Here is a 25,915-nt window from a genome sequence, read left to right as displayed (position 1 = left end):
TACTGTTACTGATACTGCTGCTACTCCTACTACTGCTGCTACTACTACTACTGCTACTACTGATACTGCTACTCCTACTACTGCTACTACTAATACTACTACTACTGATACTGCTGCTACTCCTACTACTGCTGCTACTACTGTTACTGATACTGCTGCTACTCCTACTACTCCTACTACTGCTGCTACTACTACTACTGCTACTACTGATACTGCTGCTACTCCTACTACTGCTACTGATACTGTTGCTGCTACTACAACTACTGTTACTACTGTTACTTACTACTACTACTGTTACTACTACTACTACTGATACTGCTACTACTGATACTACTACTACTACTACTACTGTTACTTACTACTACTACTGTTACTACTACTACTACTGATACTGCTACTGTTACTACTGTTACTACTACTACTGTTACTGCTGCTACTACTACTACTGTTACTACTGATACTGATACTGTTACTACTACTACTGTTGCTACTACTACTACTGATACTACTGCAATTTACTCTCTGCTGAGGTCTAAACAGTCAGTCGTCATTATACAAAACTCAGCTATGAGGTAGCTACGGGTGATGAAACTGAAAATGGTCTGTTTAACCCAGCGACCCAACATGACTGACCATCCTTCCCTTTCCCTCCCAGAACTTCCTGCGCTGCCAGAACAACAAGACCAACTACAACCTGGTGTGTGAGACACTGCAGTTTCTGGATGTCATGTGTGGCAGCACCACAGGAGGCCTGGGCCTGCTGGGCCTCTACATTAACGAGAGCAACGTGGTCCTCATCACCCAGACCCTGGAGACGCTCACAGAGTACTGCCAGGGCCCCTGCCACGAGAACCAGGTCAGATAATCGCACACAGTTCGACAGAATTGTTTTTCTTCAGACAGATACTTTGATAATACCGCCAGAAATGAGGTTTATTAAAAGTTCTGTGAGGTTAAAGACATAACACTGATACTTTGTCATGTTGTGATAATAACTGTCTGTTTCTGTAGACCTGTATAGTGGCCCATGAGTCCAACGGCATCGACATCATCACAGCCCTCATACTGAATGACATCAGTCCTCTGTGTTGTTACCGCATGGAGATGGTGCTGCAGCTCAAGGTTCACTTCCTGTTGTTCTACTTTATAAATATAGATCTCTGTGTCCTAACTCCTCTCTGTGTCGTACCTCTGAAATGACATGGTCAGTGACGGCATTGTTTCTCCTGTTTCCAGGACAACGCCTCCAAGCTGCTGCTGGCTCTGATGGAGAGTCGCCATGACAACGAGAATGCAGAGAGGATACTGTTTAACCTCCGACCTCGGGAACTGGTCAGAGCAAAAGACCCATCTCTATTTCTTCTTCTCCCTCTATTCTTTCTCCTCATTCTTCTTTATAACTAACCTCTAAAACGGCCACACACAGGACGGTGCAGAATTGTACAGTAGACGTCAGCCGACATCAGTATTCTACTCTGCCCCCAGGTAGAGGTGATAAAGAAAGCCTATCAGCAGGAGAGTGAGTGTGAAGTTGGAGTGGTGTCACCTCAAGAGGTCGGCCACAACATTTACATCCTGGCACTTCAGGTAATGGTCCTCTTCAGATTAACGAAGTATATTGATACACTCCTTTAATTAATAACGTAATTAGTTAATGTTAGAGAATAATGCTTTCACCTGTTATGCTTATGATTGTGGGCCATGTTTTGGTCAGCTGGCGAGGCACAATAAGATCCTGCTCAATCTACTGAAACCTGCCAAGAGGACAGAAGCAGGAGAGGAGGGTATATCCTCTATGGTCAGTGGTTCTCACTCTCGTTTCATCACGTTTGTCTGTTCATTCTTTGTAGCCTTTCTAACGTGTGTTTATTTTAAAGTCTGTTTGTTTGTACAAGGTTTCAGTATATCTGGTTTTATTATTAATTGGAGGAAGTTGTTCTGTGAACGGCCTCCATTCACATTACCGCTACGTCTATGCTACAGCTGCTCGCATCAATGGTTGCAGACTCACTGCAATCTTTGTTTAACAACTGATTTTAATATAATAAGATAATTAGCAGACGCTTTTATCCAAAGCGTTATAGTCATCTGAGCATACATTTTTTTTAAACATTATTATTATTATATATATTTTTTTTTTACATATGAGTGGGACCGGGAATCAAACCTACTATCCTGGCATTGCAAGCACCATGCCGTCAAATGGGGATATTTGCATATCCGTACTTCGTTTATATGCCTGGTAACGGTTTAACATAAACCATGCCTTGGAAGGAGTAGCTGTGGATCTAGAATGGAAACACAAGCTGAATGGGGAAAGCCAGGATGTTTTGATTCACTAATGATTCTCTCTGATGTTGTTAGTCCTACTCCAGTCTTCTTGGGGGGGTAGAGGGTGCTCAAACTATATATATATTTTTTTACCTTTAAGCGTGTGTACATTACTGGGATATTGTTTTTCAACAGGAAAAGTTCAAAAAGAGCAGGAGAGTTTCTCCCGTTGACTTCCTGTAGCTGAACCTCTGTTTCTCCTGTTGACTTCCTGCAGCTGAACCTCTGTTTCTCCTGTTGACTTCCTGCAGCTGAACCTCTGTTTCTCCTGTTGACTTCCTGTAGCTGAACCTCTGTTTCTCCTGTTGACTTCCTGCAGCTGAACCTCTGTTTCTCCTGTTGACTTCCTGTAGCTGAACCTCTGTTTCTCCTGCTGACTTCCTACAGCTGAACCTCTGTTTCTCCTGTTGACTTCCTGCAGCTGAACCTCTGTTTCTCCTGTTGACTTCCTGCAGCTGAACCTGAACAACAGACCTCTCTCTCAGATGTTGAAATCTACGGTGCCGTTGGAGATCGAGGAGCAGGACCCACTGGAGTTCTATGACCAACACACTTCACAGATAGAGGTCTCCACAGCCACACTTCTCCCCTCAATTCGCCCCGTACTACAGTAGTCAAGCTTGCTCATTGTGAATAGTCTGAAGTTCACTCGAACTGAAGTGCCCGACTGCAAAAGACCACTGTCCTAACTTGTCCCTGTCCGTCTGTCTTCCGGTCAGATTGTGCGTGAGGACCGCAGCATGGAGCAGATCGTGTTCCCCATTCATCCCATCTGTGAGTTCCTGATGGAGGAGTCCAAGTTCCGTGTGTTCAACACCACCGAGCAGGACGAGCAGGGCAGCAAGGTCACACACTTCTTCCAGCAGGCCTCCTTCCTCCACAATGAGATGGAGTGGCAGAAGAAGCTCCGCAGTAAGCAAAAACAATTCCAGGAACTAACACTCGCACTCGTCTTTTCCTACTGAGACTGACTTCGCTGATAACTACTTATTGAGGCCAAGATCTACTTACTATGACTGTGATATGTGGTTGTCCCAACTAGCTATCTTAAGATGAATACACTAACTGTCGCTCTGGATAAAAGTGTCAAATTATTAAAATATAAGCTTGGCTCTTCTGATGCCGCTGTCCAAGTTCTACTGGCTTTAATCACTCACTCACTCACACACTCATACACTCTCTCACTCTCTCACTCTCTCACTCACTCACACACACTCACTCACACACTCTCTCACTCACACACTCACACACTCACACACTCACACACTCTCTCACTCACACACACACACTCACTCACACACTCTCTCTCTCACTCACACACTCACTCACACACACTCACTCACACACTCTCTCTCTCACTCACTCACACACTCACACACTCTCTCACTCTCTCACTCACTCACACACTCTCTCACTCACTCACACACTCACTCACACGGATGCTGTGTGGTGATAAAATCAAATCAAATCAAATGTATTTATATAGCCCTTCGTACATCAGCTGATATCTCAAAGTGCTGTACAGAAACCCAGCCTAAAAGCCTAAACAGCAAGCAATGCAGGTGTAGAAGCACTGAAGGGTGTTTGTGTTTCAGGTATGCCGGTGCTGTTTTGGTTCTCTCGCAGGATGAGCACCTGGGGCAGCATCTCCTTTAACCTGGCCGTCTTCATCAACCTCATCATCGCGTTTTTCTACCCCTACGACTCAGGCCAAGGTGAGGCTTGTGTGTGTCAGTGGAGGCTGTTGAGGAGAGGATGGCTCATAATAATGTCTGGAATGGAATGATACCAAACATATGAAAACCATGTTTTATAACAATGGCTGGAATGGAGTGGTATGAGCTGCCCTCCCCTCAGCAGCCTCCACTGGTGTGTTCCCAGAATCCTCATCCTGTGTACTTATTGAAGAAAAAGAAACAAAAGGTTTCATGCTGTGATTGCTGTCCCCTAGGTGCGATAGACGACTCAATGCTGTCCATGCTGTTCTGGGGCTTCCTGGGTCTGTCCGTCATGGGAATGTTCTCCCAGGGTTACGGCCTCAGGCCCTTCACCGTGGCCCTTATACTGCGCTCCATCTACCACTTTGGCATCGGTCCCACTCTCATCCTACTGGGAACCCTCAATGTAAGCCTCACTTGAGTTAATTCCAACTGGGAGACTAAGTGCAACATTTATATGGAGGTTAGGATTGGTCTCGTAGGCTTAGAGCTGGGTTCTGTTAAACTTATAGATAAATATGCTGAATATCAATGACAACATGGTGATCCAATGACTGTGCATCTGTTCCTCTCCACAGCTGATAAATAAGATAGTGTTTGTGGTGAGCTTTGTGGGCAACAACGGGACATTTATCATGGGCTACCGTGCGATGGTGATGGACGTGGAGTTCCTGTATCACCTGGCCTACGTTCTGACCAGCACCCTGGGCCTCTGTGTCCACGAGCTGTTCTACAGCTTCCTGGTGGGTGACCCTTATGACTCACAACGTTATGTTAATAATATTACTGGCAATAAGTACCAATCACCTGGCATTACATCATTCAGTGTACACACACATCTACATACACACAAAGACCCTAGGATTTGTTTTTGCTCTTTTTGTTGTGTGTGTGTGTGTGTGTAGCTGTTTGATCTGATCTACCGAGAGGAGACGCTGTTCAACGTGATAAAGAGTGTGACCCGGAATGGGCGCTCCATCCTGCTCACTGCCCTGCTGGCCATCATCCTGGTCTACCTGTTCTCCATCGTGGGCTTCCTCTGCCTCAAGAATGACTTCATCATGGAGGTGGACCCACTGCCTCAGATAACCTCAGGTACTGGACCATGAGACTCAGACAGACCGTGCCGCAGACACCTGACTTACTGGACCATGAGACTCAGACAGACCGTGCCGCAGACACCTGACTTACTGGACCATGAGACTCAGACAGACCGTGCCGCAGACACCTGACTTACTGGACCATGAGACTCAGACAGACCGTGCCTCAGATAACCTCAGGTACTGGACCATGAGACTCAGACAGACCGTGCCGCAGACACCTGACTTACTGGACCATCACCAACTCATTTGCCTTGTGGTTAGAGTGTCCGCCCTGATATTGGGAGTTCAACCCTCGGCCGAGTCATAGCAAAGACTGCAAGAAATGGGACCCTGATGCACCTCTGCTTGGCACTCAGCATTAAGGAAACTGGAGATAAGGCCCTAGCATTCAGTTCAGACCTGGTTTTGTTATTTAAATACATTGTATTTTAGTATTTTCAAATACACATCCCAAAACAAGTACTTTTATTTGAATGCTTATTTTTAAAACCAAAGTCAACCAAATTGTATTTGAAAGTACACTACACATACATACACCCCTTCCAATTAGTGGACTCGTCTATTTCAGCCACAACCGTTGCTGGCAGGTGTATACAATCGAGAACACAGCCATGCAATCTCCATAGACAAATACTGGCATTATAATGGCCTTACTGAAGAGCTCATTGACTTTCAATGTGGCACCGTCATAGGATGCCACCTTTCCAACAAGTCAGTTTGTCAAATTTCTGCCCTGCTAGAGATGCCCTGGTCAACTGTAAGTGCTGTTATTGTGAAGTGGAAAAGTCTAGGAGCAACAACGGCTCAGCGCCGAAGTGGTAGGCCACAGAAAGTCACAGAACAGGATCGCCAAGTGCTGTATCATGTAAAACCATCTGTCCTCGGTTGTAACACTCATTACTGAGTTCCAACCTGCCTCTGGAAGCAACAGCAGCACAATAACTGTTTGTTGGGAGCTTCATGAAATGGGTTTCCATGGCCGAGCAGCCGCACACAAGCTTAAGATTACCATGCGCAATGCCAAGAGTCAGCTGGAGTGGTGTAAAGCTCGCCACCATTGGACTCTGTAACAGTGGAAATTTGTTCTCTGGAGTGTTGAATCACGCTTCACCACCTGGCAGTCCGATGGATGAGTCTGGGTTTGGTGGATGCCAGTAGAACACTGCCTGCCCGAATGCATAGTGCCAAGAGTAAAGTTTGGTGGAGGAGAAATCATGATCTGGGGCTGTAGGGTGATAGGCCCTTTCCTGTTTCAGCATGACAATGTCCCCATGCACAAAGCGAGGTCCATAAAGAAATGGTTTGTCTAGATCGGTGCCGAAGAACTTGACTGGCCTGCACAGAGCCCTGACCTCAACCCCATCGAACACCTTTGGGATGAATTGAAACGCCCGACCTCTCTAACGCTCTTGTGGCTGAATGGAAGCAAGACCCCACGTCAATGTTCCAACATCTATTGGAAAGCCTTCCCAGGAGAGTGGAGGCTGTTATAGCAGCAAAGGGGGGACCAACTCCATGTTAATGCTCATGATTTCTGAATGAGATGTTTGATGAGCACGTGTCCACATACTTTTGGTCATGTAGTGTACTTTCAAATACCTGGATTAAATACCTGGGTCAGTACCTATGTCAGTGTATTTGAGTCGTGTTTTTGCAAGTACATTCCAATATTCAACTACTTGGTTTTTTTTTTCTCCAAAAAAAAGGTTCTTAATACTTGTTTTGAAATGTATTGAAAAGTAATTGGGGTGTACTTGTACATCAAGCTATCTCATGCTACAGAAACCGGATATAGGCTCCTGCTCCTATGATACGTTATGGCACGCCAAGGCTTGAGCAAGGCTAATGACCTTATTGGACCATCAGACAGGTAGCCTTTACTAGCAGTCAACGTATGGACGGTACAATAACATATGATAAAAAGCAAACATGTATGGTCAGTGTATGGCAGGGTTCCTGGAGAGCTACCCTCCTGTAGGTTTTCACTCCAACCCTGTTCCTGGAGAGCTACCCTCCTGTAGGTTTTCACTCCAACCCTGTTCCTGGAGAGCTACCCTCCTGTAGGTTTTCACTCCAACCCTGTTCCTGGAGAGCTACCCTCCTGTAGGTTTTCACTCCAACCCTGTTCCTGGAGAGCTACCCTCCTGTAGGTTTTCACTCCAACCCTGTTCCTGGAGAGCTACCCTCCTGTAGGTTTTCACTCCAACCCTGTTCCTGGAGAGCTACCCTCCTGTAGGTTTTCACTCCAACCCTGTTCCTGGAGAGCTACCCTCCTGTAGGTTTTCACTCCAACCCTGTTCCTGGAGAGCTACCCTCCTGTAGGTTTTCACTCCAACCCTGTACCTGGAGAGCTACCCTCCTGTAGGTTTTCACTCCAACCCTGTTCCTGGAGAGCTACCCTCCTGTAGGTTTTCACTCCAACCCTGTTCCTGGAGAGCTACCCTCCTGTAGGTTTTCACTCCAACCCTGTTCCTGGAGAGCTACCCTCCTGTAGGTTTTCACTCCAACCCTGTTCCTGGAGAGCTACCCTCCTGTAGGTTTTCACTCCAACCCTGTTCCTGGAGAGCTACCCTCCTGTAGGTTTTCACTCTAACCCTGTTCCTGGAGAGCTACCCTCCTGTAGGTTTTCACTCCAACCCTGTTCCTGGAGAGCTACCCTCCTGTAGGTTTTCACTCCAACCCTGTTCCTGGAGAGCTACCCTCCTGTAGGTTTTCACTCCAACCCTGTTCCTGGAGAGCTACCCTCCTGTAGGTTTTCACTCCAACCCTGTTCCTGGAGAGCTACCCTCCTGTAGGTTTTCACTCCAACCCTGTTCCTGGAGAGCTACCCTCCTGTAGGTTTTCACTCTAACCCTGTTCCTGGAGAGCTACCCTCCTGTAGGTTTTCACTCCAACCCTGTTCCTGGAGAGCTACCCTCCTGTAGGTTTTCACTCCAACCCTGTTCCTGGAGAGCTACCCTCCTGTAGGTTTTCACTCCAACCCTGTTCCTGGAGAGCTACCCTCCTGTAGGTTTTCACTCCTACAAAATGGCTTCCAACACTCTACTCAGCAAACTGGATGCAGTCTATCACAGTGCCATCCGTTTTGTCACTAAAGCACCTTATACCACCCACCACTGCGACTTGTATGCTCTAGTCGGCTGGCCCTCGCTACATATTCGTCGCCAGACCCACTGGCTCCAGGTCATCTACAAATCCATGCTAGGTAAAGCTCCGCCTTATCTCAGCTCACTGGTCACGATGGCAACACCCATCCGTAGCACGCGCTCCAGCAGGTGTATCTCACTGATCATCCCTAAAGCCAACACCTAATTTGGCCGCCTTTCGTTCCAGTACTCTGCTGCCTGTGACTGGAACGAATTGCATAAATCGCTGAAGTTGGAGACTTTTATCTCCCTCACCAACTTCAAACATCAGCTATCTGAGCAGCTAACCGATCGCTGCAGCTGTACATAGTCTATTGGTAAATAGCCCACCCTTTTTCACCTACCTCATCCCCATACTGTTTTTATTTATTTACTTTTCTGCTCTTTTGCACACCAATATCTCTACCTGTACATGACCATCTGATCATTCATCACTCCAGTGTTAATCTGCAAAATTGTAATTATTTGCCTACCTCCTCATGCCTTTTGCACACATTGTATATAGACTCCCCCTTTGGTTTCTACTGTGTTATTGACTTGTTAATTGTTTACTCCATGTGTAACTCTTTGTTGTCTGTTCACACTGCTATGCTTTATCTTGGCCAGGTCGCAGTTGCAAATGAGAACTTGTTCTCAACTAGCCTACCTGGTTAAATAAAGGTGTTCTCAACTAGCCTACCTGGTTAAATAAAGGTGTTCTCAACTAGCCTACCTGGTTAAATAAAGGTGTTCTCAACTAGCCTACCTGGTTAAATAAAGGTGAAATAAAAATAAAAAATAAAACTCCAACCCTGTTCCTGGAGAGCTACCCTCCTGTAGGTTTTCACTCCAACCCTGTTCCTGGAGAGCTACCCTCCTGTAGGTTTTCACTCCAACCCTGTTCCCGGAGAGCTACCCTCGTGTAGGTTTTCACTCCAACCCTGTTCCCGGAGAGCTACCCTCGTGTAGGTTTTCACTCCAACACTGTTCCCGGAGAGCTACCCTCCTGTAGGTTTTCACTCCAACCCTGTTCCCGGAGAGCTACCCTCGTGTAGGTTTTCACTCCAACACTGTTCCCGGAGAGCTACCCTCCTGTAGGTTTTCACTCCAACCCTGTTCCTGGAGAGCTACCCTCCTGTAGGTTTTCACTCCAACCCTGTTCCTGGAGAGCTACCCTCCTGTAGGTTTTCACTCCAACCCTGTTCCCGGAGAGCTACCCTCCTGTAGGTTTTCACTCCAACCCTGTTCCTGGAGAGCTACCCTCCTGTAGGTTTTCACTCCAACCCTGTTCCTGGAGAGCTACCCTCCTGTAGGTTTTCACTCCAACCCTGTTCCCGGAGAGCTACCCTCCTGTAGGTTTTCACTCCAACCCTCCTCTAGCGCACCTGATTCTAATAATTAGCTGGTTGATAAGCCGAATCATTTTCTTTTTTACAAAAACTAAAAAAGTACTTTATGTTCAGTGTATGGTATACTGTAGGGTTGGGATTTAATTTTGGATCATCTTCTGCAGGGCGACATGGCAACGAGGAGACATCCCAAGACTTCCTGAACACCTGCAGTAGAGATGGAGTCAGCTGCACTGCCAAGGCAGGACTCCCTGCTGAACCTGAGGGTTAGTCTCTATTTATTGTCTCTACTTAGTAAGTCATCTATTGCTCCTTTAATGGTTAAGTCACCCTCATCGTATGATGGGTTTGGATAGGAAATAAAAGTGAAATAATATAAAACACATTTTGGATGGATGATTTGTAAAAATGTGCTTTAAAAAGTCTGGTGTGAGTGGTACATAGCTAAACAATTTTACGGTTTAGCAGAGGAGAACAATTCAGAGCGGGCCTGTGACACTCTGCTCATGTGCATCGTCACTGTGCTGAACCACGGCTTGAGGAACGGTGGCGGGGTGGGAGACGTGCTACGCAGGCCCTCCAAAAACGTACGAACGAAGACCCACCACACACATTAACCTACTTACAATCCATCAGTATCACTTCATGTCAGAGTACAAAATGTTCCACAAGCCAACATTCACGTTTACATTTGAACAATTTGCGTCATTGCGTACCTTGCAGGAGCCACTGTTCCCAGCCCGCGTCATCTACGATCTCCTCTTCTACTTCATTGTCATCATCATCGTACTCAACTTGATCTTTGGTGTCATCATCGACACCTTCGCTGACTTGCGTAGTGAGAAACAGAAGAAAGAGGAGGTCCTCAAGACCACCTGCTTCATCTGTGGTGAGACCCAATAGATTTTTTTGTGAAAGGAACAAACAAAAAATAACCATGGTGTGATTATGATGAGCTCATGTTATGCAATCTGAACATTCAACCTGAAACTCCCTGCAGGTCTGGAGAGGGACAAGTTTGACAATAAAACGGTGTCTTTTGAGGAGCACATAAAGTTGGAACACAACATCTGGAACTACCTGTATTTCATCGTGCTTGTTCGCGAGAAGAACAAGACGGACTACACTGGACCAGAGAGTTATGTGGCCCTCATGATAAAGGTACAGCAATAGCTGGTTTAGTTCTATTTTAATTGGTTAACACAACCACCTCTAGAATAACTCTCCCTGAAACCAGTTTACAACGTATCCTTATTATAAGTAGCATTGGATACCTTTGTCTCTGGGGTCATCTGTTGCTAGGGAAGAGCACTGCCACTGATTCTACATGTCCTCCCCCCCCGTCTGTCTCAGAGTAAGAACCTGGACTGGTTCCCCCGCATGCAGGCCATGTCCCTGGTGGTGACGGATGGAGACGGTGACCAGAACGAGATGAGGAACCTGCAGGACAGACTGACGTCCACTATGAACGTGGTCAGCCAACTCACAGGACAGCTAACAGAGCTCAAAGAACAGGTATAACACACAGGCCGAGATTCAAGCCGTATCGCGGAAGAGCCACTTTATAGTGCGATTGAAAATTTACATTTTCTCGTGTTCGCGAAGCCTCCATTTACGGTTTAAAACGCTGCATGTCGGCTCAATCGGAAATGACCTTTTTAAATGTAAAATCGAACGATGTCACGGCTCTTCAGCAGTATGGATAGAATCTAGCCCCTAGTCAGAGACATTGAGGAGCTGGCCAGCTCCAGAACAATATACAATGCACTTATTCACATCTCTTATCAAGGGAAGGTAGCATACTATAATGACAAAATAATAAGATACCTATGATGCTGATCTATTTTGGAGAAGAAAAAAAATGGTAGAACTAGTACAATTTGGTTAACTGATGTCCTCATGATATAGGCTAGTGTTTCCAGGAGGATGCCCCTGGCTAACATACTGTTTCCTGTGTAGATGACGGATCAGAGGAAGAGGCGGCAGCGGATGGGTTTTGTGGATGTCCAGTCAGGAGGAGGAGCTGGTGCTGCTAGCATGTCCCCCAGTGTTGCTGGAGGAAACCATCTTATGTCCAACAAACCCTGATTGATGTCCTGTCTTACTGTGCCACCACGCTTTGCCAAAAGACTGAGTCCGCTAAGCCTATCGATACTATCCAAGATCAGCCAACGGTCTGTGACGGAACCATCAATCACATGTTAAACATAATGTTTTTAGTTGTGACTGATGCTGACAGGACTGAGTTACTGAGGTTGGGTTCTTTGTAATTCCCCTCCATTTGTTTCTCCTTAAAAGGGCTTCAACGCTTCCAGTAAAGTCTGGAGAAAGAAGAACATGATCCATCTCTGTTCTTGGTCCATGCAATCAGAGCAATTGATTAATGGCATTGCACTGTCGCAAACACACACCTCAGATGACAACATTGGAAAGTGATACTACGGCAAAGCAAGAAGCAACACGTCCATCCATTATATTAGAAATATAGTAACGATGTACAGATTACTACAGTAGGCCCATGACTAGCACCAAATGTTTGTCTGAAGCACGCAGAGATTTGGTATACGTCTACTTGTCAATGTCTCTATTGTATTGGCCCCTCTTAGAGAAATGGAAACTTGAATGTCATCTTCTGAAAGCACATCAGTAAAATGTATTTGATTTTAACTGTGTTTACATCTATACAAATGGAAAGAGTAAAAGCCATCACTACATTTTTAGGATAGATTTATTCAACAAAATATATTCCAATAATATTAAGTGAATATATAGACAAAGGAAATAACTGAGGATGTCCTCTGAAAATAGGATTTGGTTAAGGATACAGAGTTAAGGCTAGAGTTCACAATATAAAACAATAGGCAGGCACTTTGAAATGCATTGTTGCAAGTGCTTAGTATTTTAATCTAGACATCTTTACATTCGTTTGGAATTGTCACTCATGCAATTACAGTAGGACAACTACAGCCTATACTTTCAGAGTAGGAAGGTACCTTTTTTGTTGTTGCACTTAATCGCATGGTTACTGTGCTCTGTAATACAGGACCTATTTCAGTTATTGTGGCAAAAATACACCGTTCCAACATACCTCGTCTAAAACATTCTCACACACTTCCAGCTGTGAATTGGCTCCCTCCCTGTGCCCTCTCACTCCCCCTTATGGCATATGAAGGGGACCAAATCTGAGAATTGGAACTCAACGTAGACTAACATGCGTTTCCCTCATGTAAGTCTATACTGACTCAAATCTAAAAAGGTACAGAGGCTGCATACTCGAAGCATATCAATAAAACACATTCTCTGAATAATCTGGGCTATTAACAATTCCCTAAGGTTGGTTAAAATTCCTTTACAGATTTAGGAGTGCTTTGTCGAGAGCTCAGACATCTATTGTTTTCCCTTAATTCTTTACTGTGTAAACAAGCAAATAACACCCACGTGTAACAGGTAGAAAATTAGTCAGTGGAAAATGTGCCTTTGAAAATCCCTGTTCCCTTATCAAAATGAACTGTGATCCTTTTTATCTTAAAAGTTATTCATCCACTCACATCAAGATTCTGAATGGCATAATTAAAAGAAAAAAGGTTTTAAAAAGCAGCAGTACTTGAAATATTGACCAGGAAAAATACAATGTTTAATAAAAATATTAGTATTTGCTACAAAGCAGCTGTATCATAAATATAATGATTGAAATAACTTTAGTGTTTTCAAGTTACAAGGTAAAGCTAAGTGAATACTTGGAACTTTAGAGACATTCTATACAATGTGATTGTTTTCTGCTTATTGGGTATGACTTGGTCAGTTGAGTGTATATATTAGAATGGCTAACAGTCCAGACTGCTGTAGAAAATACATGTCAAAAGAGACCAAATACCTCATTGCAAGGCTACATGAAGTGCATTCCTCATAACTAACTGGAGGACCATTATCTTCGGGTTAAGTGGCGTCGTCCCGTTTGACCTTGGCCTTAGTGTTTCCCTCGCTCTCCACCAGGTTTTCCTTCATCAGGTACTCCTTCAGGCTGGGCTGGTTCCCTACATCAGCCCCAGAGTCCTGGATCTCCTGTAGCAGCACCTCCCACCGCCGCTTATCCTTGGAGATCTTCCACGACAACCTGACGTTGGTCTGGAGGAGAGGGATGAGCAGTGGGTGAAAGAGGTGCTGCTGCAGGGCCTCCTGTGAGGGGGCCAGGTCCCTCAGGGCTCGGTCACAGTACTCCTGGGCCTCCCCCAGCTGCTCCAGCTCCTGGAAGCAGGTCACCAGGGCCAACAGGGTGAAGAGCCAGTGGGTGCGCTGCTGGTGGTGAGGCTGCTGTATCCCCTGCTGCTCACAGCCTAGCTTCTCCTGGAGCCTCAGGCCGTTGAGCAGAGGGCCTAGGCCCTCCTGGTAACGGCCCACACGCATCAGCATCTGGCCAGCCTGCAGGTCACCCAGGTAGAAAAACTCCAGAAAGGTGGGCGAGCGCCGCAGCTCAGCCAGCGAGTGCATGTGGGCCAGGTACTGCTCAAACGCCCGGCTCCGCTTGGCGATGGTCTCTGCCACAAAGTTCTTGCGCAGCCTCTTGCGGGGGAAACAGACACGCTCCATGTGGTCCCCGTGACGACGGCGAAGGCGGCTGTGCAAACGCTCGAAGTCGGTGTATCGCCGGGTGATGACGGCCGGGGTTTTGTCAAACATCCCAGACTGGATTACATGGATGGTGTAGAGCTGAGGAGAGGGAGAGATGTCACACACAGGCTTAGCCAGGGAATAGACTTTCATCTCTGCTGTTTCACACTTACCACATACTTGGAGGAGCTCTCTGGCACCACACTGGCATCAGTCACTTCAAACACCAGCTTCTCAGGCACACTGCAGCTCTGTAAGCTCCTCCAGCTCTCCTGCAGCTGACATGTGAGCAGGGATGAGCCTCCAGGAGACAGGCCCACTGGGCTGGTGTCTGAGGAACAATGAGAGACATCAGCTCAGACTGCCCTAAAACCACTCATCTAAACTGAGAACGATCAGACTGAAAAACCTTCAAGGAAATGTGCGGTTTCAAGAAAACAGGATACCGTGGAATGAATGCTATTGTTATTCTGGTCAGACTGTTTCAGTTGACTGTGCCTAATAGTACATCATTGTCCATACATAATCACAGTTGTGGATGCTCAGCAGCAACCTCAAATATTCTACTGCTTTCATTCCTGCACCTCAGAATATTAGCTCAAAAATGATTGCAAAGTTCCTGCAACTAAATATAAAACAGTACCGGCACTGAAATGAGTAACGGCACCTATTTTAGTTGCTGCAAAGATCTACATTACCTGTGCTGCTGAATCCATCCTCTACGGACTCTCCAAGGAAGTCTGAATCACTGTCTGGTCCTGAGGCCCCACCTGGGTCTTCTGATTCCATGGCTCTCTCCCCATCGAAGCAGAGTGTTCCCCCAAGCCGCTCTGAGAGACACTCTGTGTCGTCCTCTAATTCAGAACTCTCTGGGAAGCTGTCCTCTGGTACATCAGTTGACTCCCTAGCAACTACTTCTCCTTCCTTGAACAGTGTCCGTCGCAGTCTGTCCAATAGCTTAGAAGCCATCCCATCAGACCACTAGGAAATACAGATAGTAAGTTTTAGTGTACAACCTACAAGAAATCCATGTAGGTGTAAGTCATCTTATAATAGTAAATATCAAATCATTATTTCGTATGGTAACAGCTCATGTCAACTAGGTGACTAACGTTACACCCCCAGCTAGAACGTTTGACTGGAAACATTGTAGCTTATGAATAACAGAAATCCCGAAACCAGACACTTCGAGTAGGGGTTCTTAAAAAGACAATAGATACTTTATCTTACTAGTCAGCGGTTCTTTTAATATTTCGTTTGTCTGATGGTTGCATACATGTATGTTTTTAGTGTTTTAAACTAAGACAAGAGCGCCAACGTGCACAATGTATTGTCAACGACTTTAACTAGAAGGGAAAGTAGTTACAGTAGCAGACAAGCTAGCTAGTTACAAATGTAAAATAGATTGGCTAGCTCGCTAACAGGATTACCTAACTTCATCTAACTAGGTAGCTAAGCGAAGCTAACAAATAATACAAATAGATAACGTTAGCTAGCAGGTGAAATCAGCTTATTTAACTAATTAACTTGTTAACGTAGCTATAGCAACGAGGCAACATGCTACAGTAGCTAGGAAAAACTATTTAGCTAGGTAATTACATAGTTACTTGAATTTATTTAGCTGGCAAAAAAAAAAAAAATAGCTAAGTTAATGGCGTTGTAACTCTTACTCACTGTTATGATGGATCCGTAAAGCACCCAGCCTTATTTCATCAGCATTGTGCCGCTTCGGTCTCTCTCCCAAACTTATTTAGGACAGTCTGTCCGACCTCTTTACCACTGGATGCGGCCCTGAATGTCTTCTTCTTCGGAATTGTGTTGGCGGATCGCATCCAATTGAAGGTAGATTCACCGCCACCTACTGTACCTACATTTATTTGATTTGTGATATGGTACTACAAAATTGGGGGGAAATGACCTTGCCAACTATTAATTAGCCCTCTCAAAAAAAAAAAAGAAGTTTAAAAAAAAACTAAATATATATAAATATATATAAACTAAATAATAAAACAAAACGTTTTATAATAATAAAATAAAACACCACCCCATTCCACTATTTACCCTATCAATCACATGTATTTATAAAGCCCTTTTTATATTGAATAATTTTTCTCTATTTAACTAGGCAAGTCAGTTAACAACAAATTCTTATTTACAATGACGGCCTACACCGGGAAAACTCAGACGATGCTGGGCCAATTGTGCGCCACCCTATGGCAGGGTCCAGTTGTGATAAAGCCTAGATTTGAACCAGGGAGTCTGTAGTGACGCCTCTAGCGCTGAGATGCAGTGCTTTAGATCGCTGCACCACTCGGCAGCCCTACATCAGCAGATGTCACAAAGTGCTATACAGAAACCCAGCCTAAAACCACAAACAGCAAGCAATGCAGATGTAGAAGCACGGTGTGGAAGAAATACTCCCTAGGAAGAAACCTAGAGAGGAACCAGGCTCTGAGGGGTGGCCAGTCCTCTTCAGGCTGTGCCTGGTGGAGATTATAAGAGTACATGGCCATTTAAGGCCAGATTGTTCTTCAAGATGTTCAAACATTCATAGATGACCAGCAGGGTCAAATAATAATCACAGTGGTTGTTGAATGCAACAGGTCAGCACTTTGAGAGTAAATTCAGAGATCCTCATATTCTCAAAATTCCAATGTGGAAGACGCTCCTTGCACACTGGCTTCTCTCTCTGCAAACATTCTTTCTAAGGCCCTCTGAGCAGAGATGATTTTTGCTATACTGATTGATTGCGGTAAGGAGCCACACATGCAAAGCTATTTATTTGTTGTGTCCCCAATTTGCACCTGGCTGGGATAGAGTGTGGGAAAATACAGCATGTAAAATAATGTATTGTAATAACATTGTGTAGCTTCCCGCAAGACATTGTGTAGCTTCCCGCAAGACATTGTGTAGCTTCCCGCAAGACATTGTGTAGCTTCCCGCAAGACATTGTGTAGCTTCCCGCAAGACATTGTGTAGCTTCCCGCAAGACATTGTGTAGCTTCCCGCAAGACATTGTGTAGCTTCCCGCAAGACATTGTGTACAGTGTGCACAAGTGTGTGCACTCACTGATTTTTTTATTATTTTTTTATTTACATATTCTTCACAAAACCATTTTTATTTTAGTAAACATTGGAAATGGGTCCCACAGACCTGAACACCACACAAGGGTTAAGTATCAAAAGTATAAACCATTTCAAATTCCTTATATAAAGCAAACATAGACGACGACCATTTAAAAATACAAATGTATTTACGGATTGACACTCCAACACTCAGACATAATTTACAAACAAAGCATTTGTGTTTAGTGAGTCCGCCTGATCAGAGGTAGTAGGGATGACCAGGGATGTTCTCTTGATAAGTGTGTAAATTTGACCATTTTCCTGTCAAAATGTAAGAAGTACTTGTGTGTCAGGGAAAATGTATGGAATAAAAAGTACATTATTTTCTTTAGGAATGTAGTGAAGTAAAAGTAAAGTACAGATACCCCCAAAAACTACTTAAGTAGTACTTTCAAGTATTTTTTACTTAGGTACTGCTCCAGACCAATGGTCTGAGAGGACAGAACACTGCCACTCAACACCCCTGCATCTGTTCTGCAGTAAAACCTCGCAATCCCAAGTATTTCTCTGTTGCTGTCACCACAACCTCTATTTTCAGTGACTTTTGATCCATTTCTGCAGTACAATTGACAACCGTAGCTATGAATGCCAAGAAACCTACCTTACTGAAAGCACATATTCTTTCCATCACTCTCTATTAGTCTACGCCTACTCACAGGAATCCTCTCAGTGTCCCATCTTCCTCTCCCACTCTCTTCACTGCTCGACACTTTCTGTACTACTCTGACCATAGCAACCTCAACCTGACTTTCTCTCAACGGACACCTCTAATCTTCAGCCCCATGGGCACCTCCACAACTTTATTCACTGAAACTGAAATCTCTGCTCAGAGGGCCAAATAAATTCAATCAATCAATCAGGGTGGATCCAGAGATGTTCTATTTGATGATCTATCAGAGGTCGCTTACATATTAAGTGATGGTGGTATATATGTATAGGGGCAAGGGGACTAGGCAACAGCCTAGTCCCCTTTACAAGATAACCAGAGTAGCAGCAGCTTGTATGTGAGTGGGTGTGTAGAGTCATTATAAATGTTTTTGCATATTATGTGTGAGTGAGCAGATGATGGAGTGGGTGTTTGGGTGTGTGTTGGAGTGACAGTGTAAGTGTGCATATAAACAAATATTGAAATAAAAGGTAAATAAAGATACAAGGTTAGCTATTTATTATATTGCTTGGGAATAGATGCTGTTCAGGAGCCTGTTGTTGTTAGACTTGATGCACCAGTGCCTCTTGCTGTGCGGCAGCAGAGAATATAGTCTATGGCTTGGGTGGTTGGGGTCTGACAATTTTTCACACTGCCTGATATAGAGGTCCTGTATGGGGGGGGCTCAGCCCCAGTGGTGTACTGGGTTGTCCGTACAACCCTCTGTGTGATCGAGGGCGGTGCTATTGCCATACCAAGCAGTGATGCAGCCAGTCAATATGCTCCCAATGGTACAGCTGTAGAACCTTTTCAGGATTTGAGGGCCCATGCCAAGCTTTCCTCCTGTGTCAGCAATGCCTGGGCAGAGGAACGTGCAGAGAGACAGACGCATCAGCTGTACCATAATCACACTTGCAAACATAACATTGCAGACAGTTGAATGTTTGGGTGAGATGCTTGATAAATATTGATTCATTAACTGCTTGAAATATATTTAATCTACAGATGTGTGCCTTCTACAAAGCACTGAGAAGACTATTACATTGTCAGTTTGCTTTCCACTGAGGAAAAAAATTATAATGTTGTCAATAGAACAATTTAATAGTTTTGGAGATTTACTAGACGGTCTGGTGGATTGGTGTCATAGCCACTTCTCAAATATGTTTTATTGGTGTTTATTGTAAGTTAGGCTAAAAGTCCCAAATTAATTGATCGCCCACATGAAAATATGTGTTTATGTGAGAAGTATTATTTGAGAATTTGTAAAGCTGTCACGTAAGAATTACATGTTTATATTTTTTATTTAAAGATATTTGGCCATGGCTGACTCAGATCTGTGTAGTTTGCTCACACTTTTCCCCCCCTGTGGAATTCGCCTTCCTCGCTCTTCTCTAACATATAGGGTCACAAATTCCAAACAGTCCCTTTACAAGTCAGAATGTTGAATAAACGTAATTTGAATTTGACCTGTTGTCCACTGATTTCATCCTTTATGTGGGTAGGAAAATAGAGACTCAATATACATATACTTACATATATATATATATATATATATATAAAAAATAAGCATTTTACTCCTACTGGGCACTCGGTATACTGGTAGATTCCAGTTTTACAAGACCAAAAAAAGGAAGCGGATCAGGACATCACCTGACAGGAAGATGTGTTAAAGGCGTGGTGAAAACTGATACCTGACCTACACCCAGCGGCAGCCAGACGGGACTTTTGTCAAGGTGTTTAAAGATTAGTTTAATTCAACACCGTGTACCTGGAACTCACCAAGTTCTCTTCAAACAAGGTAGACTAATGATATTCACTCTTTCTGTTCAAATATTGTATCTTCACCTTGCTCCCCAAAAGCTTCTAAATGTAATTATGCTTCAATGCTTTTGTTGTTGCCTACAAACTATCATGGAGGAAACTGCTTAAAAAATATATATAATAATTAACTACGCAAGTCGGTTAAGAAAAAATTCTTACTTATAATGACGGCCTACCGGGGAACAGTGGGTTAACTGCCTTGTTCAGGGGCAGAACTACAGATTTGTACTTTGTCAGCTCGGGGATTCGATCCAGCAACCTTTCGGTTACAGGCCCAACGCGCTACCTGCCGCCGATTATTTTTTTGTCTGCTTCTTTTGAGTCTGTATCTAATCACTTTTCCGCTGGTGTGAATGTTTTATAGACAAATGTTGAATTCTCAGACTTATCTAACTAACCAAAATACATTTAGATTTATTACATTTTGGGTGTTTTATTCAACTTTTGTGTTCCCGGTCGACCGGTCATTAGAAATTAATGTGTGAGACTACAATTAGTGTATAAAATTTGAGTTCAGGCACATTCATCAGATGGACACACTTCCTCTCCCAGAGGCATGTGTGTTTGAGCACGCACACACACACCTTACTGCCCTTCTTGGCTTCCATGGAAAACCCCACGGAAACCACACCTGTTGTCATTCTCACAATCTAACATTGTTTCAATAATATATAGAACTTTTCTCGCAACTCTGGTATATAAAGCTTTTTTGGGGCCTTGCTCACAATTCATTCTGTGGCACCACAATGACCAAACGATGTACTGTATGTTTGCGAGGCTCTTGATCATGACGCTGGTGAGGAGGAGAGTCCTTGTTAAACTTTGACACAAAGTAGTCTGTGATAATTAGCACTGTCATCTGAGTATTTGTTTTATAGTCAAAATAATACATTATGCTTTATTTAAACTAAAAAATGAGCTCAGGTCAGTGAGGCCTACAGGCCATAAATAGCAAATGGAAGTTTAAAACTTAAGTTGATTTAAAAAGATCTCACACAAGATTAGGTGAATAAGATGTATTATTATGGATTTATAATCAGCTATAATGGGGTGGCCATTTTGGACCGGGAACACAAGGAGTTCAAATGAAATGAACACAACAGGTGGGTTAAGTCTACCGTAGTTTATAGGCCTATCATATTGAAATACATTTCATGTTAAATCTATTTTCATACTTGTATGCTACTGTCTGTAATTTCTCAAAATATTACATGTGTAGCCTAACTTGTGCAATGATGTGCCAAATATGTGCAGCCAAAGGCAATGTCTTTCTAGGATCAGTGGGGTATATTCATGGAGGCCAAGGGGAAGCCAGACCCCCCCCCCCCCCCCCCCCAATATATTTTTATGTATGTTTCATAATTTTCCTTCAATTTGCAATGCAATATGCTGACTATCTCACAGGAGTAAAACATCCCAGTGAGAGAAACCATGCCCCTGTCTCTCTGTGTAGGCCATATCTGATGCTGTCCGGTCCAAAAAGAGTATGGCATTGTTGCCACATTTTGTTACGTTACAGCCTTATTAAATTGTTCCCCCCCATCAATCTACACAACCCCATAATGACTAAGTGAAAACGGGTTTAGAAAATATCAAATTTAACCAAAATAAACTGAGGTAAAAGTATTCAGACCCTTTTACTCAGTAGTTTGTTGAAACACCTTTGGCAGCGATTACAGCATCTTCTTGGGTATGACGCTACAGGCTTGGTACACCTGTATTTGGAGTTTCTCTCATTCTTTTCTCTAGATCCTCTCAAGCTCTGTCAGGTTGGATGTGGGGTGCCACTACACAGCTATTTTTCAGGTCTCTCCAGAGATGTTCGATCGGGTTCAAGTCCGGGCACTGACTGGGCCACTCACTCGAGGAAATTCAGAGGCTTGTCCCGAAGCCACTCCTGCATTGTCTTGGCTGTGTGCTTAGGGTTGTTGTCCTGTTGGAAAGTGAACCTTCGCCTCAGTCTGAGGTTCTGAGCATACTGGAGCATGTTTTCATCAAGGATCTCTGTACTTCATCTTTCCCTCGATCCTGACTAGTCTCCTAGTCCCTTCTGCTGAAAAATATCTCCACAGCATGATGCTGCCATCACCATGCTCCACAGTAGGGATGGTGCCAGGTTTCCTCCAGGCGTGATGCCAAGAATCTTGTTTCTTATGGTCTGAGACTTTAGGTGCGCTTTGACAAACTCCAAGCAGGCTGTCATGTGCCTTTTACTAAGGAGGGGCTACCGTCTGGCCACTCTACTATAAAGGCTTGATTGGAGTGCTGCAGAGATGGTTGTCATTCTGGAAGGTTCTCCCATCTCCACAGAGGAACTCTGGAGCTCTGTCAGTGTCCATCGGGTTCATTGTAATGGCCCTGACCAAGGCCCTTCTCCCCCGATTTGCTCAGTTTGGCCGTGCGGCCAGCTCTAGGAAGAGTCTTGGTAGTTCCAAACTTCTTCCATTTAAGAATGATGGAGGCCACTGTGTTCTTGGGGACCTTCAATGTTGCAGACATGTTGTGGTACCCTTCGCCAGATCTGTGCCTCGACACAATCCTGTTTCTGAGCTCTGTGGATAATTCCTTCGACCTCCATGGCTTGGTTTTTGCTCTGACATGCACTGTCAACTGTGGGACCTTATATAGACAGGTGTGTGACTTTCCAAATCATGTCCAATCAATTGAATTTACCACAGGTTGGAATCCAATCAAGTTGTAGAAACATCTCAAGGATGATCAATGGAAACAGGATGCACCGGAGCTCAATTGAGTCTCATAGCAAAGGGTCTGAATACTAATGTAAGGTATGTTTTATTTTTAATACATTAGAAAAAAATATCTAAACCAGTTTTTGCTTTGTCATTATGGGGTATTTTGTGTAGATTGAATAAAATAAATGAATTTTAGAATAAGGCTGTAACAATGTGGGGAAGGGGTCTGAATACTTTCCGACTGCACTATGTATATGTATCGTTCAGTGTAATAAAAACAAAACCCTGCCTGACCAGTAGTCTCACATGTCTTTTCCATTCACAGCAAGCAGCTCAGTCATGACCTGCCACTCTCCTCTCCTCCTTCTCCTTGGTATTTTTGGGCTATGTTCAAGCTTCAAGATCTGTGCCTTCAATGTCCAGAACTTCGACGACGCCAAAGCAGCCAACTTCAGGGTGATGCACACTCTGACCAGGGTGAGACTCGGCCTCGTCTTAACACAATCATACAGTTGCTATTCATGACGACTGGTCCAGGAAGGAACTAAACTCAAACATTTTAAAACTATAGTTCCATACGGTTGGGTAAATCAGTCTCAATTACTTTATTATAATAATTCAGGCATCTTTCTGTGATTGTTAGACATTCTTGTTCTAATCTGGTTGGTTGATTGTCCACAGATTGTGTCTCGCTGTGACATCTGTCTCCTTCAGGAGGTTAAAGACACACAGGGCAATGCCACTAAAGCTTTGGTGGAAGCACTCAACAGGTACAGTTGCATCTAGATACTGTTACCATAGAAAGAGAATCCATTGAACTCTATCTATGACTGCAACAAGTACTCTACCTCAGGCGTATTCCAATCTGACCCTACGAGGTCCGGAGCCTGACGGGTTTTCTGTTCTTCCTGATGACTAATTGCACCCACCTGGTGTCCCAGGTCTAAAACAGTCCCTGATGGGGGGAGGGGGAAAGCAGTGGAACTGGCTTAGAGGTCTGGATTTCAATTTGAGGGAACTTCCTCATGCACCATTCAGTGATGCATATATACATTGTTTTGTATTCCTTGATTGTTTCCTATAAAAATATATTGCGTCTTTTGTTAAATGCACTTTCAATAAATTGTGATTTTGATTATAAAGAAAATCATTTATGATAAGTCTTTTCACTTAATTTATGGACCAACCCTCTTGTTAATTTCTTCTTAGATATGATGCCTATCACTATAAATATGTTGCCAGTGGAGTTCTGGGGCGAACACCTCAGGACCAGGAGCAATACGTCTATCTGTACAGGTAAGTGAAGCTTTCGTTTAAATCTATTACAGCTCTTCATTTCTAAATGCTACTCTCGTGACGTAAACTTGCATTCATTTGAGATCCTGAATATGCCGCCTCCCCTGTCCTAACCTAATGAATCTCGGCCCGACATGCTGGTTAAACGCTGTCGTCCTGCTTGACTTTAAGCCTAAACGAATGGCGCTGTAAGTAACCTCCTCTCCACAGGAATGAAACCGTAGAGTTGACGGCTCAGTACCAGTACGTTGACAGAAAGGAGGGGAACGCGGCTGTTTTCTCCAGAGACCCTTTTGTTGTTAGATTTCAAGCCAAGGAAACAGGTTAGTTAAGTAGATCAGAATTTGAAATTCATTGTGTTCTGTTTGGATAACTTCCAATGATCTTCCTCTGAACAGTGATTGGAGACTTTTCTCTGATCCCTCTGCACACTATGGCCTCTGACGCAATCAAGGAGATTGACAAGCTCTACGATGTTTTTGAGGAAATCAAAATGAAGTGGAATACTGAGGTGAGGCATGACAAGTACCTGTTGGTGTTTCCTGTTTGGTTCTTATTTTTCATAGTGTGTGTGTCGGTAAGATGAATGCAGTTACTGTTATCTGTCATGCTACATGATTCTGAGTCTCTAACTTTTGGAACATACTTCTCTCACCAATGTAATGCCACTCTGTACCATAGAACGTGATGTTCCTTGGAGCCTTCAATGCTGGTTGTGGGCACATGACCCGGCAGGACAAGGCGAACATCCGACTTTTCTCAATACCTGGATTTTTCTGGTTGATCAGGGACCAGGTGGACACCACTGTTGGGGATACTACCAGCTGTGCCTATGACAGGTGGGTTTAAATTTTAAAAATGAGTTACACTGAAATGATATTCTTTGAAATGAGGGCATTTTGATTATAAACTATCTGTATTGATGGATCCAATAATATATTACTCTTCAGCTCTATTGGACACTTTGTTTTTCTTAGGATTGTGGTACACGGAGAGCGTTTCCTGAAGACCATCAAACCTTATTCAGCTCAGGTCTTCAACATTGCCAATGAGTATAAACTCTCAAAAGAAAGGGTAATTTCCTCTTTACAAACAACATTTTCATTTAGCCTTTCAAACTCCTATCCATCTTCAAAAAAGCCCCAGGAGAAGATGTACCATCCCAGACATGCTAAAGTCACCTGTTTTATGTCTGTTTCCTGTGTCATAGATGTCATGACACAGAATAAACTGATCTCCAAATTTCAGGTTCTGGAAGTGAGTGACCACTTCCCTATTGAGGTGGAGCTGAAGACTAAATCGTCAGGGCAGCTTCAAGCTCCGGTTCAGCCTCTCCTGCTAATTGCTCTCTCTGTCATCACCTCCGCCCTGCACATCTTACCTTCAACCAGTATGGTGTGAGGAGGACTGATGGTCTTCTCCAGAGTATGGATCATAGAAATGTAGAATTCATTCTAATTCAATGGTATGGACATCTATACAACTTCAATGAGCAGCTGGTTCACTCATGCAAGGGTTTGTCAAACCTGTCCCCGGGTACCCCTAGATGCTTCACTATTTTGCTGTAGCCCTGAACTTGCTCACCTGATTCATCTAATCAAGATGTTGATGATTAGTTGCTACGTTTAAACGTGCTAGCATGGATCTACTGGGGGTTCCTGAGGAGAGCTTTGAGAACCACTCCTCTAATGAACAGTGATTCCATCTTTGACTGGTCCCCATGAGATTGCAGACATTTTAGAGACGGCAACATGTATCACTACACAAATTGACGGCATAATGTCCCTCATCTCATTTCAATTCATATCTATGTATACACTCTGGTGTTGGATTGCTGATCCCAGTTTTGCTCTGCTCTGACATGTGGTTTCAGGTATGACGTATAATATCTTGAATGGAAGGCTATAGCTTCCCGACGCCACCACTTCTGCATTTAGTAACATCTATTTTGTAAATTAATGGTTGTAATATTTCAAATTCAATTAGGTTTTTAATGTGATGTGGTTTTTACATTGTCACTGTAAATGTTCAATGCATGTATTGTACACAGTATTTGAAAAATAAAAACGAAATTGATTTTAAAACAAAGTAGGCCACAT

At 43.9% G+C, this 25,915-nt stretch overlaps 3 protein-coding genes across 9 annotated transcripts in view; 2 read left to right on the top strand and 1 right to left on the bottom strand.

Annotated features, from left to right (window-relative positions):
* LOC109869089 (inositol 1,4,5-trisphosphate receptor type 3) overlaps positions 1 to 12,293 on the top strand; it is a 63,740-nt gene extending 51,447 nt beyond the window's left edge. For 3 of the 7 annotated variants that reach the window (XM_031803610.1, XM_031803611.1, XM_031803608.1), the window contains exons 42-58: positions 656 to 856; positions 1,012 to 1,122; positions 1,237 to 1,332; positions 1,486 to 1,587; positions 1,715 to 1,798; positions 2,787 to 2,897; positions 3,051 to 3,243; positions 3,927 to 4,046; positions 4,283 to 4,455; positions 4,628 to 4,792; positions 4,955 to 5,144; positions 9,791 to 9,892; positions 10,092 to 10,213; positions 10,350 to 10,515; positions 10,627 to 10,787; positions 10,980 to 11,141; positions 11,586 to 12,293. In XM_031803610.1, the coding sequence (XP_031659470.1) occupies positions 656 to 856; positions 1,012 to 1,122; positions 1,237 to 1,332; positions 1,486 to 1,587; positions 1,715 to 1,798; positions 2,787 to 2,897; positions 3,051 to 3,243; positions 3,927 to 4,046; positions 4,283 to 4,455; positions 4,628 to 4,792; positions 4,955 to 5,144; positions 9,791 to 9,892; positions 10,092 to 10,213; positions 10,350 to 10,515; positions 10,627 to 10,787; positions 10,980 to 11,141; positions 11,586 to 11,714 (2,388 nt within the window). In that variant the 3' untranslated portion in view covers positions 11,715 to 12,293. The remainder of the gene's footprint in view (positions 1 to 655; positions 857 to 1,011; positions 1,123 to 1,236; positions 1,333 to 1,485; positions 1,588 to 1,714; positions 1,799 to 2,786; positions 2,898 to 3,050; positions 3,244 to 3,926; positions 4,047 to 4,282; positions 4,456 to 4,627; positions 4,793 to 4,954; positions 5,145 to 9,790; positions 9,893 to 10,091; positions 10,214 to 10,349; positions 10,516 to 10,626; positions 10,788 to 10,979; positions 11,142 to 11,585) is intronic. The other 4 variants (XM_031803612.1, XM_031803609.1, XR_004205183.1 and 1 more) reach the window with 3 other exon arrangements.
* A 43-nt stretch (positions 12,294 to 12,336) lies between these two features.
* Positions 12,337 to 16,087, bottom strand: LOC109869856 (sorting nexin-21). The gene is made up of 4 exons (XM_020460133.2): positions 15,909 to 16,087; positions 14,933 to 15,215; positions 14,408 to 14,565; positions 12,337 to 14,333 (listed from the first exon to the last, which is right to left on the bottom strand). Exons 2-4 carry the CDS (start codon positions 15,201 to 15,203, stop codon positions 13,563 to 13,565), a joined length of 1,200 nt encoding a protein of 399 aa, XP_020315722.1. The 5' UTR covers positions 15,204 to 15,215; positions 15,909 to 16,087; the 3' UTR covers positions 12,337 to 13,562.
* Positions 16,088 to 19,661: 3,574 nt separating this feature from the next.
* On the top strand, positions 19,662 to 25,900 carry LOC109869847 (deoxyribonuclease gamma). Its single transcript, XM_020460120.2, has 9 exons — positions 19,662 to 19,804; positions 22,846 to 22,997; positions 23,202 to 23,290; positions 23,730 to 23,816; positions 24,027 to 24,139; positions 24,215 to 24,327; positions 24,498 to 24,655; positions 24,794 to 24,890; positions 25,065 to 25,900. Exons 2-9 carry the CDS (start codon positions 22,860 to 22,862, stop codon positions 25,215 to 25,217), a joined length of 948 nt encoding a protein of 315 aa, XP_020315709.1. The 5' UTR covers positions 19,662 to 19,804; positions 22,846 to 22,859; the 3' UTR covers positions 25,218 to 25,900.
* The last annotated feature ends 15 nt before the right edge of the window (positions 25,901 to 25,915 follow it).

Source organism: Oncorhynchus kisutch, linkage group LG24 (assembly GCF_002021735.2).
Source record: "Oncorhynchus kisutch isolate 150728-3 linkage group LG24, Okis_V2, whole genome shotgun sequence".
NCBI classification, from domain to species: Eukaryota; Metazoa; Chordata; class Actinopteri; order Salmoniformes; family Salmonidae; genus Oncorhynchus; species Oncorhynchus kisutch.
The sequence above is the reverse complement of the archived record's forward strand: the minus strand, read 5'-3'. Positions and strand labels throughout refer to the sequence as shown.